Source organism: Anomalospiza imberbis, chromosome 13 (assembly GCF_031753505.1).
Source record: "Anomalospiza imberbis isolate Cuckoo-Finch-1a 21T00152 chromosome 13, ASM3175350v1, whole genome shotgun sequence".
Taxonomy (NCBI): Eukaryota; Metazoa; Chordata; class Aves; order Passeriformes; family Viduidae; genus Anomalospiza; species Anomalospiza imberbis.
The window spans coordinates 8,644,353-8,661,540 of record NC_089693.1 but is presented as its reverse complement, the minus strand read 5'-3'; the positions used below and the strand labels follow the sequence as shown (position 1 = coordinate 8,661,540).

General features: G+C 43.0%; 1 protein-coding gene across 4 annotated transcripts in view; it reads right to left on the bottom strand.

The window, feature by feature from the left end:
* Nucleotides 1-7,923: 7,923 nt before the first annotated feature.
* CEMIP (cell migration inducing hyaluronidase 1) overlaps nucleotides 7,924-17,188 on the bottom strand; it is a 99,563-nt gene continuing 90,298 nt past the window's right edge. For all 4 annotated transcript variants that reach the window (XM_068203789.1, XM_068203791.1, XM_068203788.1 and 1 more), the window contains exons 21-29: nucleotides 15,682-15,862; nucleotides 14,245-14,460; nucleotides 13,136-13,347; nucleotides 12,502-12,687; nucleotides 11,568-11,772; nucleotides 10,737-10,823; nucleotides 10,272-10,429; nucleotides 8,700-8,800; nucleotides 7,924-8,072 (exon numbers count right to left, since the gene is read on the bottom strand). In XM_068203789.1, coding sequence (XP_068059890.1) covers nucleotides 7,945-8,072; nucleotides 8,700-8,800; nucleotides 10,272-10,429; nucleotides 10,737-10,823; nucleotides 11,568-11,772; nucleotides 12,502-12,687; nucleotides 13,136-13,347; nucleotides 14,245-14,460; nucleotides 15,682-15,862 — 1,474 coding nt within the window. In that variant the 3' untranslated portion in view covers nucleotides 7,924-7,944. The remainder of the gene's footprint in view (nucleotides 8,073-8,699; nucleotides 8,801-10,271; nucleotides 10,430-10,736; nucleotides 10,824-11,567; nucleotides 11,773-12,501; nucleotides 12,688-13,135; nucleotides 13,348-14,244; nucleotides 14,461-15,681; nucleotides 15,863-17,188) is intronic.

Here is a 17,188-nt window from a genome sequence, read left to right as displayed (position 1 = left end):
TAGTGCTATAACTAACTCTTCTGAGCCACTGTTAAATTTTTAACCCAGCTGTCCTACTCAGAAAAAACAGTTTCTTAGTGATGCTACACAGGATGTGGTTGCACTTTGTGAAAAATTTCCAATGGACAATCAACTTTTTATGTAATAAAATACTGGAAAAAATACTCTGAGTTTTGTTGATTTGGGGTTTTTCTTTAAACTGTTCTGACACAAACTACAACAGGTTTTCTGATCTTAACTTAGAGTGGTCAAAGCATTTCTCTGAACAGTCAGGTCAGCCTTGACTTCCAAGTGAATCTCCTTTCTGTCACTGTTCCTGGACTCTTTCAATTTTGTCCCAAAAAGGAAATCATAAAACAACATTTTGTAAAGATATGGAACAACTTACTTTTATCTGATATTTGGCTACTGTTCTCAACGGGTTTCTGGTAAGGCTTATAAATTATTTCCATTCTTTCATCTGTGGCTCATTTCCTTTTTAATCAGGGAGTAACACTGCCTTTTCCAGAGGTTTTTTGTTTTAATTGCATCAGATACTTACAGAAATTCAAACAGCCTGTGCCTGAATAGAGGGGATGCCTCTGGTTTTAAAATGCCTAATTCGTTGGTACTGTCATGTTTTTCATTATTAAGACCGCCATCCTACTAGGTTCATTGATACCCTGCTTTTTGATAATTCTTACTCTGGATAAAATGAACTATTTTTGAATATCACTATTTCTTTTATGCTGTGCCCTTTTAACAGACAAATCCCACTGAATTCAGGTAGTATCATATTGCCAGGAAGAAAAAGAAGAAGGAAAATCACTCCACTTGGATATTTTTGTGATGGTATTTTTCCTTCTGCAGTAGTCAGGTGGTGGAGGGGGTTGGACACTGTGGCTCCGGAGCAGGAGAGCTCTGTGCAGAGCAGTTTCTGATTAGCATTTAAAAAGCTGCTGTAACACACAACAATCAGGCATTGCACAGTGCCAGGCTTTAGCCAGGGACAGATGGGAAATGCTTTGTTCCTTTTTGGTGTGATGCTTCTTAACAGACCAGTGTTGACACTGGCTGGGTTATCAGTGGCATTATATAAATTGTCTCTGTGATAGCAAAACCAGATCTGTTAACCATCATTTAAATTAACAGCAATAATGGTAATAATTATTTCAAATTGGTGTTATATGTTATTATTATTAATATTAATATTATTACATAGAACATTGGTATTTTGGGAGGGAAAGATGTTAAAGGAGCTTCAGCCTTTTCCCCATCTTACTGGACAAAGGCTACAACTTCTCAGAAACAACCTTTTTTCTTTCTTACTCCAGAATTGTGTCTCTGTTGCAGTGGGACAGAAGACACCCTTGTTTTCTACAGAAGACCGACTGCAATGCTCTAATTCATTGAGTTTATAACCCAAACTGGTTTTCCTTAGATCATTTATTAGTACCTCAAAAAAACCTGTGGGCCCATCTTTACTGCTGTAACATCTGCTGCTTTTAAAGGTAATCATCAGTTGTATCTGAACAGAGGCTGGACTTTGGTGTAGGCACCCTGCCCACCAGTTCTGTGGGAGGCACTGACCAGAGCACTGAGCAGTCATTAAATCATTAATATTTAAATCAGCTCGGCTGCCTTAATTGGTGGCAGAGTTACATGTCATCAGGGCTCTGTGTGCGTTGGAAAGAGGTGAACAGCAAGGCCCTAGAATTTGCTTGCAAGGTGCAAGGATTGAACAGCACCATGAAGTGACCTGGATCTTGCTGTAACTTTATATTATATAAAGTTTTCTCTGTAGTGAGGAAGACTGAATTATACAGGAATAAATGTAGTGCAAGGGTGTACTGAAAGCAAGATCATGGTTAAACACTTGCTGAGTCAATATAAAAAATAAGCAAAAAGGTTTAATAGGTGTATTTATTGCTGTTATTTCTGAGATTCATGCCTGCAGGCCATCTTGTATATTTGGGATTTTTTTTAACTTGTCCTTCCATTTCATTCAACTTCTTTTTGCAAAAGAAATTAGAAATGAGTCAGTTTTCATCGCCTCATATAAAATGATATTTCAGAAGTGTCCAAAACAGTATATATTTGAAATTATTATATAAGAGTATTTTATTTTCATCCTGCCAGTGGTATCCACAGCCATACCCTGTGCCTTGCCAACCCCTGATAGTCAGCTGCTGTCTTTCAGGTGCTGTACAGCATGTTAATCACTGTGTGGACTTTAGATAATTGCACTTATAATAGGATGCAGTTGCCAGGACCTTAATGAAAGCACAGACATGCAAATGCTCTGGCATTTAAGACAGCAGTTGAGCACAAGATCTTGAAAAAACAACTGTCTTGCATTTAATGTGGTGGGTAGCAGGTAGTTCGTTGTGAACTAATGAGCTGTGTAACCTAATGAGGGCAAGACCACTTTCCTTTTTATCGCCACTCCTCTCAGCCTCTGTTCCCACATAACATCACCATTTAAGCCAAATTGCTCAGTGCTCAGATAACCCAACTAAGGCCTGAAATTATTTCAGCCATGTTGCTATTTCTGGCAGTAATGATAAACCAGGACAGTCTCACTTTCTGGGATGAGAAAATCAACTTCAGATTTGTAATCGGAGCAGTCCAAGAGACAGAGCTGTAGCACTTGAATACTGGAACTTTCGACAGAAAAGCTGAAATAAATGAGCTGCATTCATTTCTTCAGGTGTTGCTATCAACTGGCAGGCCCTTTGCTTCCAGGTGAGGTATGTGTGCTTTAAGAAACATTATCCTGAACTACTCATCCTACACTAACACAGTAGGAGAGGAGAGGGGGTTACGGTGGGGCTGGTAGTTTCATTGTGATCTCACATTACACCCTCTGGCAAAGGAAGAGAGAGAATTATTTGTAGGGGGCTTCCTCCTGAGCAATTTCATGTTGAATTCTGTCACTGTTCCCTTATCACAGGCCCCTTACCATGTCCTGATGGTGCTGAGACACTCCGGTGTAAGCTGAGCCTTTCACTCTGAAGCTGCACACAGATCCGTTTGCACAGAGCGGGAGCTCTCGCTGGCGTTTTGTTGTTACGGCTGTTCAGTGAGTACGGGCTGGGCTCAGCTCCACGGCTGCGCTCAGGGAGGAGCTCCGGAAGGTGTTCTGTGAAGAAGGAAGGGTCGCTTGTACACAATGCTTTGGTCAGAAGGGGGGTGGCAGAGCGGCGGCGGGATCGATCTTCCAGGCTGCCAAAGCCGGGGCTCACCACCGCGGCTCCAGCGTCTGGCGGAGGTGCTGGGCCGGCTGCTCCCAAAGGCCGCAGGGGCTGCAAGAAAAGCGCTCAGTCTGGGGACACACACGGAGATTCCTGTGCTCCACGGGGCTGGGGAGAACCAAAGCTCTGTGAAGCAGCGGAGGGAGCATCCCTACACCTCGCAGCGGGCAGCAGGAGCCGCGGCAGCTCCGCTGGGCCCTTGATGCCCGGCAGAGACTCGCAGGAACATCGCGGCTCGGCCGGGACGGGGAGCGCGGGAGCCCAGCCCGGCCGCGGCCACCAGAGGGCGCGCGCGGACAGGGAACGGCCTGCTCCGGCTAAACCGTAATAGAAATTAATAGAAATTAATAGAAATTAAATTAATATAACAGAAATTTATAATATAATATAAATTTATAATATAATATAAATTTATAATATAATATAAAATTATAATATAATATATCATAATATAATATAATATAATATAATATAATATAATATAATATAATATAATATAATATAATTAATATAATATAATATATTATCGTGTCATACCTATAAAAATTATAATATAATATATTATAATGTGGCATTTCTGGACAATGGACCTTGGAATCCTTGCTTATGATTCAGTTGGACTCAGTGACCTTAGAGGTCTTTTCCAAGAGAAACTATTCCATTCTCTTCTAGTCTATAATACTCTTTTAATAATTTATATTATCTTGATAATATATAATCTAAATATGAAAACATATTATATTTTATGAAACATTTGGAATTATGTTATCTTTTTATGCTTTTCAGTCTTAGGTAACATATCCACTGAGCCATCCCTGGTCCCAGATACACATGCACACAGACACAGAGCAGCAGTGGCACAGCAGTGATGTCTGCCTGCGTGCTGGCAGGAGCTGAGGTGAGGGGAACCCTCTTCACGTCTCCCTTTGAGCCCCTCGAGTTGGGTGCATTTCCATTTTTCTGGCCTGTCACCCCATAGTGCCCCACCTGCCCCAAATACAGGCCTTTCCCGTGGCTGCAATATCCCCCTTCCCATTCCCATCTCCTTCCCTTCCCTTCCCCCTCTCTCAGATCCTGCAGCTGTGACCAGGCAGTGAAAGGTGCTCTGGTCTGTGTGGACCGGCCAACAAATGCAGACAGGGGCTGCTTTACCCCCTGGGTTTGTCTTTTGAAATAAGTAGGGAGACAGAAATAAAATAAGAAAGTTGCACTGAATATTTATTTTGATAAACATTGTGTACTCCAAACAACTACGTGTTATTTCAGTTGTAAGCCACAATCTTTTGGAAACAACATCCCAAGAGCTCTTGTCATCATAAACCCGACAGTCAATGCACCACCATGGTCTGTGGACATAGAGAGCTTTCAAGTGCAAAGCAGATTATCAGAAAAGACACATTGCCAACCTCCTTAACAAACTGGACAATGCTCAACTTCAGTGAAATTGCTTCATATGTCTGCAATTTAGTTGTCTTAGTGCCATTGTAATAAATTAATAGAAAATATATCTTTTTTTTTTCATTGGAAAGTCTCTAAGAAAATGTACAAACATCTAACTCCGAAAAAGGACCAGCTGTTTCGGCGACAGGTAACACAAGCAATTGAACAGAGGCAATAAAAACCAAACATCTGAACAAACAAAGAGACAAACAAACATAATGCAATCAAAAAAAAACCCACTCCACCAATGGCAACTGTGTAGGCAAACATGGAAACATCTGCAGTAATAAAACCTTACAGAGAGGGTCCCTGCAGCTCGTGCAGGGGCTGTACAGGGTGGGCAGAGGACGAGAGCCAGGAAATTCCCTGGTCAGGGTGTGCAGTTTCTAGAACAGAGACTGAACAGGAATCACTTGGCACAGAGCTCTTGCAGACTGGCCATGGCAGCAGGCTCCATTGTGCCTCCAGAGGACACACGGATGGCTCCAGGCCGTGCGGGTCAGCAGGAGCCCTGGGCATTTCCCTGCACACGCCACGATGCAGCCGGCAGGGATTCTCTGCAGCTATTCACAGCAGGAGACCCTCCCCAGCTCCAAAACAGGCCCCACGTGCCAGGCTCAGCATCACAGGACAAGCTGCTTAAGTTTTCTCTCTTAATAAGGTGAGATCTTTTAGGAAAGGAAAAGAAAAGGTTTTTTTCCTAGAGTCAAGTCTTATGCTTTCACCCTGAGAATTCCCAAAACAGTAAAATCAGAAGCTACACTTCAGCACAAAGGCAACATGCTCCTAGAAGCTGAACAAAGCAGTCTAGGGGACAGACCCACCTGGTGGGATGCTCCTGGGGTTTACACACTTAGAGGGAGCAGGAGAGGGGAAATGGCTGTGGCCAGTGGAGCACTGCAGAGGGCAACCCTGGCACTGAGGCTTGTACAAAGCCAAATCCCACTCCAGGCACATCCCAAGCCTGGCTTTCCTGCCCACCATCTGCTAAGTGCTCTCGAAGGAAATACTCCTGCTTTGGTCCATCTCCTGGAAGCAAATGTGTTCCACCAAAACTGCTGCAATCAACAGCACTGGCTCAGGGCAGGGAAAAGGTTTAAACAACCCAAACCGACAGACCCAGGGGAATTCCTGTTAGTCTCTTCCCTTGCCTTCATGGATCTGGCACTGTTTTGGCCATCATAGGACATCAGAAAAATTTTTTGGATGATCATGGTTGAAACACCAGTGAGACTGACTCTTTCATGGAATAATTTGAGAAATCCCCAAACTATCATAACAATTTTGGGGAATAAACAATCAATCTGATTTGCCTTTTACAAATGTTGCCCATTCACTCTGCAAATGGCACAAATCAAATGCCTAAGGAGCATTCATTACCAGACTCTTGTTGGGAAGCTGAGAGGGAACGCTTGGCTCTTTGTTTTTTTGGTTTTTGTTGTTTTTTTGGGTTTTTTTGTTTTTTTTGTTTTTTTGAATACAATACACATGACATTCAGTGAATTCAAAGCGATTTTGTACTAGATCTGAAAAGAACATTTCCAGTTTCAAAACCCAGGAGAGGCTTGAGTGGAATGTAACCTACAGTATATCTAAATTTTGTTCATGCTTGTGTTGACATTCAAAGCAACTGATCTAAACCAGTATCTGCACAGCCTTTGGAATGACAAACACAGTCCTTGCTTTTTAGTCTAACTTCAAGGTAACATTTTTGATACTGTGGGGGAAAAAAAACTTAATTACATAAACAAAGTAGCCATCAGCGACTGAAATAATTTATGTGGCAGTGGGGACAGGCAGAGATAAAGTGGGGAAATAAACCCAAGTCTTACTGGCAAGTCAGACATTCTTTAAAAGCTTGTCATGATGTCTTTCACACTTCCCCCCTGCCCTTAGATTTCTTAGAACAGTCACAGCCTCCAGAAACGCCTGTGTGTTATTTTGGAGCAACTGACAGAAATATCACTGAACACTAGAAGTGCTTTCAGTGTTTTACAAGAAAATGTTACCATCCCAGCTTCAAGAGATGCCCCTGTAAAGTCCTGATTCACTCTGATCTGCCATCATCACCCAGGTCTTTGAAGCAGGGGGAAAGGAGGTACAAGACATCCAACTAGTGCATTGGGATTCTCACTTTAATTCTTCAGCTACCTGGAAAGACCTCATCCAGGTCTCATATAACTCTTACAGGAGGACCAAGACATAGTATCTTAAGCCTGAAGACAGGATCAGAAAGCAACACACAGCAGAGCAGTCTCATCCTGTTCCCTCTGGTGTCCTGGGAAAGGCAAGGGCAGCTCACCCTATTTGATGCTGAATAAGGTAAGTCCCAGTATTCCTAGTCAAAAATTGGAAGCCTTGAATTGGGATGGCATTAGCTGGCAACCACAAACTGATCCTGCAGGTTGTTATACGGAGGGAAAGGCTGAATGGGAAAGGCTGAGAAAATACATGCGCTAATTGACATTGCTCTCCTTCTAGCCTGCAGCTGCTTGTTGAAGGAAAATTTCCTATTTGCACAGCCACTATTAAAACTCGATCCATAGGAAAAACAGTTTTCTGAGGAAGCAGGAATAGGTGGTTCCATCAGTCTCTGCTGGCATGTTTTGTCCACTCCGTCTGTCATTTCTTCCCCAACTATGTGCCGTGGGCTGCATGTACAACACACACCCCAAAGAGCTTGATCAAACCTCACAGAAGCTTTAGGGGAAATGCTTACTGTCCAGTTACACTTCCCAACATCCAGGTAATCACTGAAATCCACTCTTTCTACACCAGACTGTCAACCAGTCTTTGAACTGGCATTCCACGTCTACGTGAGCAGCTAGTTACACTATGGAAGAGGAAAAGTCAACTTAGAGGATGGTGGTAGAAACAGTCCTTGATGGTCTTCAGACCAAGAACTCCCGTTCAGGAGGCAGCACTGACATCAGTCTGTCCCAGGAGCGCTGACAAAAGCAGTGCCTGGAGAATCAGCTCGGGCCTTGCTGAGTCCCACCAGAGGCGGCCTCGGCGCCGGAGCCAGCGCGGGCTGGCAGCCCAAACGCACGCTGGTCACAGAGGAGGGCTCTGCTGTCACATGTGGCCACTCGAGCTACTTACAGTGAGATTTCTTTTTGAACTCAACAACAACAACAAAAAGCTACACTGGTGGCACGGGCAGGCGAGGCCTGCGCAGAGTGGTCAGTAGTCCGTCCGTCCGTCCATCCATCTGTCCATCTGTCCATCCCACGGGGCAGTGCTGGCGGCCAGCAGGCACAGCAAGGTGTCCTCACAACTTCATTTTCTTCAGCACAGGAACTGGCAGAGCTTGGTAGATTTTAGCTGAGTCCTCGTTAGTGACCAGCTTCACCCAGACGGGGCGGAAGCTGCCTTTGAAGCCGACAAAAGCCACTTTTTCTGCAAATCAGAGCAAATATATTTGGAGTGTGCCAGGACTGCACCAGAAACCCACCTGTGTGCATGGCTACACCTCATGGCTGGAGGGGTGCAGGCACACAGGAGCCATGTGTGTAACACACACACACACACACAGATGGAATCATGCCAAAAGCTTGTAGGGCTGATTGCAGCAATGTGCACACGGAGCTGTATTGTAATGCAATATCTGATGCTCTGAAATCAATATGCTTTGTGCCATCAAGTCAGAATATTTCCAGAGAAAACCAGCTAAAAACAAGCTCAGACAAGTAAAAAATCCTGGTTTGGGGCATTTAGTGGGTGAAAAGGCTCAATATTTCTATTATTAAAAGGTATTTTTATCTAAACTTAATCTGGAAAATCAAATCCCCTGAATCATTTATTTCTAAGAAAAACTGCCAGCATGTTTTTTCTATTTACAGTTTTAAATGGAGCATGTTACCCAAAGCTGCAGTGGATACAACCTTTCTGAATAAATAAATTACTGGTTCCAAGATGTTTGAGCACATGCTGATAGAAACAAGCGAGGCAAAGTTTAGAAGCAGAACAACGGTCCCTTTACTAGAATAATGGGAGGTTAGAAATGAGTTTTTAAAAACTGGTTACCTTTTAACCTAAAACCCTCTCCTGCTCCAAGTTTCTCAAGTACTTTAGTCCATGGTCCTCTTGAAATGAATCTTCCTTTAGATGTCAGCAGCACTATGGAGCTGAAGGAAACAAAGAGGTGTGTAAATGGGTGAAGAGTCAGAACACATTCCTTGCTTGTTTGTCCTGAGCACTGGTAGCTCCTGCCTGTGTGTTCACACACCCATGAACTACAGTGGTTTTAGCTTTAATGCTTTTCAATGCTTTCCAACAGTTTGGTCATAGATTATTTTTCCAGTCATGCAAAACCCATTAGAAAGCAGACAAAAGCCACTTTTTTTTTTTATTTTTCAACATGATTTTCTAGGATGATTTAAATGTTTCCAACCTGCAGTTCCATCCTGCTTTGCTCAGAGAGACTCATCTTCTCCCTGGGATGCCCTTAGCAATTCTCAAGTAATTTCTTGTTCTTTCATTAGCAGATTAAACCTGAATAAATTCACTTCTCTGAGATTTTTGTTGGCCTGACTTTTTTGTTCCTTTCAGTGTGCTTCTCTTTAAAAAGTGTGTTAATGTTATTACTACTATTCCTGATCAGGAACTGGATTTATCCAGGATTGAGATTTTTGTAAAGCAGGATGATGGCCCCTCTGAAAAGACTACTAATTTTTTGATATGAAAGAAAAGTGAGAAATTACCATGCTTCCCTGAAGAAACAATGTGATGTGGTTTTTGAAACCTCTAGAATTACTTAAGACAATAGAAACACATCTGCCTGCACGTGCATGGCACTCGGCTCAAGCTTCCCCCAAGTCTCTAGAGTAAATGCCAGAACAATATCCTGTTGATCTGCCACAGCTATTTCAGATGATTTGTCAACAAACCCCTCATATTTGTTTTAAATGTTACACATCAGATTTCAAATCCAAACAGATTTAATAACAATTAAATATATTCCCTTCCCACGAGCACTCCACAAGCTAACGTGGGAACATCCCCTTTGCTTAATCTGGTTTCTGATGTGGTTCCAATTCTCCTTCCAGCAGAAGAAGCCACCGTCCTCCAAGATGCAGGAACATCTTTTGGCTACTTATTACTTATTTCCAAAACTCTGCATTCCTGGCTGCCAATACTTAAAATAAAAAATAATCCAGCCTTTAGGTCTGGGCAGGGGAATGTGCAAAGGGGAATGTATTTTATTAGTGGAATTTTCTGCAATTTGAGAAAACATACATGCAGTAACAAAACACAAGCTGTGTGCATCTGTACGCATCAGTGCTCTGAGAATTTAAGTCTGCAGTTTGTCTATAACCCACAACATAAATGCAGCTCTGCAGTATTAATCACATGCAGCCCTGCAAATTATCTGGGGCTCAATCAGTGCCTGAATCAAAGAGTGTGCATCCTGCTGCTGCCTGCATGTCCTGCACACATTTGGGCTCTTCTGGAGTCATCAGGCACAAAAATACATTGGGTGTACTGCTCTGCTGTTGAGTGTCTGGCCCATGTTGGGTGATAAAATCCAAGAAAAAGATGAGTGCTATGCAGCATTCTTGTACATTGCACCTTAGTGAGAACAGATTATTTACTCACTGATCTTTGATGTTGTTGACATAATTCTCTATCTGTGCTGGGATTCCTTGTAGAATGGAGTTTTTGAATGTTACTCGATCAACAACTTTTCCATGGTGTCCATCAATCACAACCAGTTGGACACCCTCTTCAGTGAGGAAAAACCTGACACCATCAACCTGGGCAGGGAGAAAAACATTCTTCATCTCTCACAGGAACACAATTGCAAATAACCACCTGTAAGAAGCACTGATAGTCTTGAGTCACAGGACTGCTGTTTGCTTCAAAGGGCAGAATTCCAGGTCCCTGAGGTCCTGATATCCTGCCTATCAGGAGAAGATACAGCCTTTTATTTTTCCCAAAATACAAAGCAGAAATGACTCGAATTTAACTGTCCATGGTAACCTTGTAAGCAAGTTTTCCATGAAGATAAAGCAAGTGGTGTAGAATTGCACCCCATTAAGTTCTTTGAGAGGATTTGCTCACCTCAATGTATGCAAAGTCATCCTTCAGGTGGAAGTACTGTTTCTTGTAAGTTTCTATTTTCACTTCAATTAGGTGGTCCTTGGTCTTCTGTTTGCAAAATGAAAAAAACAGATTTTCTAGTGAGAATGTCCATTACATGAATGCTGCATTTCCAATGAAAACATTTCAAACCCTGAAATTCAATCAACAAGGAAGCTACATAATAAGCACTGACTTGCCAAATTAAATTGCTAATGGAATTGGGCACAATGGTAACCTTTCTGCTCATCCTGTCACCAGTTAGGCTGTTTCACTGAATGGCAGAGTGATTCTTACTTTGCAGAACTGACACATAATTCTCCAAGGCTTTGCTGTGTATTCCTGTTTCAAGGGCGATGAGTGAAAAAACCCAAATAACAGATAAATACCCCACTTCCTCCCCCAGCATCTGACTGGGTACTGGAGATTGTGTTATACATTATATAAACAAGAATAATTCAGCTCTACTATTCAGTCTCCTGTCTGTCACTGCTGTTCTTACAGCCTGGAGGAGCTGGAGGCTCCAAAATCCCATTCAGTGGACCAACCTGTCTTCCAGCTCATCAGTTTTCACCCTGTGCTTTCAGGAACAGCACATCACATCAGAGCCCCAAAAGAACAAGTATACAGCTTGCAATGGCTCTCCACACATTGCAAGAATCTGTTTCATATGATTTCACCTGCCTGAACCATTTCAGAAAATCAGGCACAGCATATACTAACCCTAGCACAAAGTTTTTCTATATCTGTGGGCACAACATGTGCCAGATTTACATGAGCAATGATTCTGTGATAAGAAATCAGCTGCTTTACCAGTTGTGCACTGGAGAGTTTCTTTGGCATTGGCACTTCCACTATTGGTGTCTCAATGTACTTGGGGTAGGCTGTGGCTTCACAATCGCTGACACCAGCTGTCTTTGGGATCACAGCTTTGATTCTTATTCGCTCACAGCCCTTCACAGAGCAGAAAGCAAACCTCTCCTTCTCGTTTTGAGCTTTGAGTTTCAGAAACAGCAGCCTGCAGGCAGGGAAAAAAAAAAAAAAACAAACAGCATCCTTCAAACTTTTCGTGCAAAAACATACTGTTTTGGTGGATTCCTTCCTATGCTTTGCAATAATTTTCACTGCAGCCCTTGGCGCCGTGTTTTATAGTGCCCAACATCCCACATGCAAATGGAAGGGAAAACTCATCTCAGAAATGGTTTAGGGAGCTCATGGAAAGTAAAACAGAGAAATCAGATAGCACCTGAACACCTTCTGAGCTCTATTCTATAATGATACATATATGTAGAAATACAGGCTTTGTATTTTAGGTCTTTCTTTCTTTCCCATTATTTTAATCCTTTAAAATAACAGGCTTTGCACTTAGTTCCTGTGCACCCCTGCCATGGTTTATAAATAATTGTTGTTCAAAACAATAAGGGCTGTGCATGCCTTCAGTTAAGTTTTGTGGTCAGCACTTTGCTTTTGTCTTTCTCTTTTTTTTTTTTCTTTTTTTTTTTTTTCCTTTTCTAATTTGTATTCACTTGGAAAAGCATTTCCCAGCATAATTGGCAGTGCAGCAGAGGCTGTGAATGACTGGCAGGCCTGGGAATCCCAGGAAAATTAAACACTTTAACACTGGTCACATATCCAGAAAACCGTCCTGGTTTGGTTGCGATCCCCGCTAGTGGCATTAGGCAAACAGCTCACAGCTCCAGCAGCATTCCCAAAGCAGTGTCCAAACCAGCAAGGCCTGCTATCTTACCCAGTGTCCTCATCCCAGTAGTAGTACCCTTTGGTAGGGTATCTGTGCTCCAGTTTCTCCATTTGGGAGGTTCTGTAGAAGGTTCCAGTTTTGTATGTTTTCTTCAAGAGACGGTTGTGAATGTCTGAGAGAATGGAAAATGTCGTCCCCTTAGGATAGCAAAACCCTACTTGGATCCAGTCATTCCTAAAAATAGCAAAGACCCACATTGAAACAAGTTATAACTATTATTTTCCTGAGCATACTAGAAGCCAAACTAAATAATTTACAATAAGTTTTTTCCTGTCCAGTTAGAATTTTCATGGTTTAGACTGGATTAATGCAACATAAATTAGACATAACAACCATGGGTTAGTTAAGCAAAGTATGGCAGATCTGCTCCTGACTTCTACACCTGTGACTTCCATGCACCAGGAATAAATTAGTTCTGAACTTCCAAAAATGAACTGTTTTATCTTAGAGAGCTTCCTGGGGGAGGAAACAAGAACCTGAGATGGCTCATGAAAAGATGAACTCAATGGACTTCCTGTAACAGGCATGTTCATTCTGGAAGAGCTCATGAGGTGATGACCTCACCCATTAAAAATGTGCAGTTACATGATTGTACTGGAATGCTGGGATTCAGATCACTCACTTGTTGAAGTTGATGAGCCATATGGCCAGCTCTTCAGGGGCTGTCTTGTCCCAGTGGATGGTGTAGCCTTTCCTCAGAGTTATAACTGGCTGATACTGCTGGTAGTGAGTGCTTTTGCTCAAAGCCCCTTCCAAGTAGAGTGGGTGATTGTGGTAGTCATTTTTTATTATTTTCATTTTCAGGTTGGCTGGCTTGTAGGCTTGGATGTATATCTAGATGGGAAAAAAAAAAAAATAAAGATCACCAAGGGTTTAATGAACTACAGTGAAAGGTTCAGATACTCAATAGATGTGAGCTGGAGCAAGTCCTGTGTGCTGGGCAGGAACCTGTGGGCTGTGCACTTATGTTCAATTTCTTAGGCTTCCATTTCAACAAAGCAAACTGTTTTCAGGGAAAAAAAAAGGCTAATTTCCTCATCCACGGAATTCAAGTGCATGTGCCAGAGGCTGCAGCAGGGCTGAGATATTCCACAGCATCCTGCAGCAGCACGACAGCATCTACCTCAGACATCTGACTTGTGCTGATGAAGGATCCTTCTGTCTGGATCTCAGAAGCCTGAAACCCAGCTCAGTGGTTAGAAATTGGCTGTAGTGGCACTACACACTAATAACCCCAACTGTTGCAACACACAAGACAAAACCAGGCCCTCTCAGCAGAGGAAAGTGAGGACTCTCATGGCAGCAGCACTCAGGGCTCCTGTGGTGGGAAGAATGGTTTGATGGTCACACACAGGATGAAAGAGCATGGAAGCTGAAGTCTAATTTCAACTCATCAGCACATTTCCCGTAACACTGTGGGCAACACTTCCCTCCATAAATCAGGGAAAAATAACTAGCTGACAGCCCATGGATTTATGAATATTAATCTGTGAATGCCCATGGAGCTCTCAGGAGGCTTCAGGCAGAAGTTGGAGCTGTCAGCAGCCAAGGCCAAGGTTTCAGAAAATACACCACAGTATTCCTCATGTTCAAAGCCACCTGTGCAGACATGCTGATAAATAAACACTGAGCGCTCTGAAGAAAGACCATTTCTACAGGTCAAGCTTTAAAGTGCCAAGAAATTTGAAATGAACCAAAGTGATAATGATACTGCAAGGTGAGCAGCCTTACCTGTGCAAAGTGCCCGCTGCAAATGGAGCCTCTCCAGTCGGGTACGTCAATGCAGTCAGGGTGCTTGATCAACCAGTTATCTTCTTTGATCAGGTATGAGCCTGGATATTCTGACACAGAACCATCCACATCATGAAAAACTGATGTTTTGTCACCATCCATATCCAGATCATTGAACCACGGGCCAGGTTCTCCAAAGAAGACTCTTGAAGTAATCTAAATAAAACAGTGGAACAAATTTACATCTCCAGAAAGGAATTAATCACTTAACAAGAAAAGGATGCCCTTGGTCACTACAGTGGCTCAAATTACCCATTTTCTGACTTAAACGGTGTGTTTGAATTTTCAGGCAGAGCAGACACACACTTCCCTGCTGACCACGAGGGAAAGGTTAAAAACATCCTACAATTTCAGCCTCATCAGTGGGAAGATTTGTTTGAAAATTCTGGAGGAAGGTTCAGGAGACGGGGAAATTTCACGAGAGCCACTTCACTCATTGTTTGCTAACACAGTTTCAAAGCCACATGAAGTCATTCCAATGTGGGAAACAGTCAGCCCTGGGAAATGGCTGCTCAGGCAACTTCTGACTGATATTTTTATCCAGCATAAATAAATGTCATGTCACCAGCCTGCCTTGTGCAATGTGAGAATGACCAACCAACACTTTTAGGGGAATTTTGCCTTTCCCATCATATTTGGCACTGGTCAGCACTTTTCCTGACCTGTGAGCAAGCCTGCTAATTTTTTGAAAATTAGGCAACACAAATCATTTCAGCTCAACCACTTTATTTATTTATTTGTTTGTAATGTTTGGCAGCTGGATTTAACAGCTGCTAAAGGTGAACCTCAGTGAAACAGTTAGCACGTATTTGTGCAGGCAAATACAAAAATAACTCAAAAGAACAGGCCCTGGGACAGGTTCAGACCAGCACCCAGAGGTTCATACTGTAATTCAAAATTTGGCAAACCCCTTTTGGCTGGACTCTGCTCTCATTTATGTCTGCAGAACTGGAGTCTGGAATTACCCTGGTGTGCAGGGCTACAGAACTATCCTGCATCAGCTCAGTTTCACTGGCTGTTCCCCAAAATCAGTATTTTCTGCTTCTAGGTCAGTCAGGCCTTTCAGAACAGACTTCCTTCTGTTGCTTTAATATTATACCACTGTTGAAAATAAAGGGGGGCTGATTCTTCAGTTTCTGAGTCGTACAGAAATGGAAATTATTTTCACTTCAATGCTGCTATTTTTTTTAACCGATCCCTGCATCTGTTTTGCTGCAAACCTGACTGACAACTGGATCTTCTTGTTATTGCACATATCACATTTCCTCTCTCTTTTCGTTGTTAGACTTCTGGCAAAGACAATCGGCAAGATTCTCTCCTTTGTGCCCACACCCCCATTTCCAAGGCAGGGAGGGCTGTCTGGGAAGGGTGACTCACGGGGACATCTTCGAAGCGGATGGCGGTGACGTTGTTGTTGGGGCAGCTCTGCCAGGCGTTGTTGAGGCGGAAGGCGAGGGCACTCGTGTGCCGCCCGTCCAGCGCCGCGAACTTGCGGAACGTGCAGTTCTGGACGTTGATGGGCCCGTCGTAGAACTGAATCCCTCGGATGGGAAAATCCCTAAAATACATTGTGGGGAGACAGAGAGACTTGGTCATGGCACATTAGCAGCAGGAGGAGATGTATTCTAGACACGCACGGTCCCACAGCGCTTGTTTCGTGGCTGCCTTCATTTCTTGCAGGCCATAGGATGACTCCTAAGTTCCTGCTTTGGAAGATAAGGGATTTCCCTTCTTTTCAGCTCTGTAAAGTCCTCTTATCCTTGCAAGTTCAGCTCAAGTTCTCTCGTGTTGAACAGATCATCTTTATTTAGCCTGTACTTCTCCAGGGAAGGAAGTAACAGCAATGCCAAAGGACTGACCTAAAGATGAATAAATTCATGTTTGCCATCAGAAATGAGTTCTGCAGCAGTGAAACCTGAAACTCAGCAGAGCTGTGCAGACTCCTTGGGCTGAGTAACAGCAGGGCTAAAAGAAGTCCCACCACTTCTTTCAAAGGGATTTGGAGAGAAGCATTGCAGATCAACTGCAATAAAAAAAAAGTTTTTGAAAACAAGGAAAGGTCCTACAATCTATAGAGCTAAGAAGAGTTGACAGGGCAGATTAATTAATCTCTATCAGCCTTTTCTGATATCAGCTGCAAGGTAAAGAAGACACCATTTTCACACCACTTAATTGAACAAGATGCTTAAGATCTTTAAGAGGCTAAGATAAGACATTTCAAATTTCACTTGTGATAAACAAATTTGATCCCTTCCTTGTATGATCCCTTAGAGAATTCCTGCCTGCTCCAGTGCATTTTTTCTGAGTTTCTGCATACCACACCCAAGATGAGATATGTCCACACACACACATATATATATATGTGAGTGTGTGTGTAAAGGATACTAGGAGAGTCATAGCAGAATGGGTTTTCATTATTGGTATAGTTTATAATAAGTCTCCAACATCACTGCTGACAGCAAAATCGAGGCCTGCAATATGGCAGAAATGCATCAGCTGAGCTGTTTGCTCACTGTGGGGCTACTGTTAGGATAACTGTGTTTTCAGGAAGCAAAAGCATTGTACTTGCAAACCAATCTGTAGGACTTAAGTCTAGGAGGAGGCCACACATGAAGTTCACTGGCCATTTCGAAACTGCTTAACAAAGGCATTAAAGTCCTTTGCAAGACCAACAGTAACAGCAGCACTGAGCACACCCATGACCACATGCAAGCCTAGGAAGGCTTCTATGAGCCTTCCTGGCAGCTGATGGAGCTCAGCTCATTGCTCAGCACTGCTGATCACACGTACAGAGGTGCCCTGCTAGCACAGAGTACTCTTGCTGTCCTCTCTAATCCCCTTGCAAAGGGGAGGGGGAAGGAAAGAGGAGCTTGATCTGTCTTGG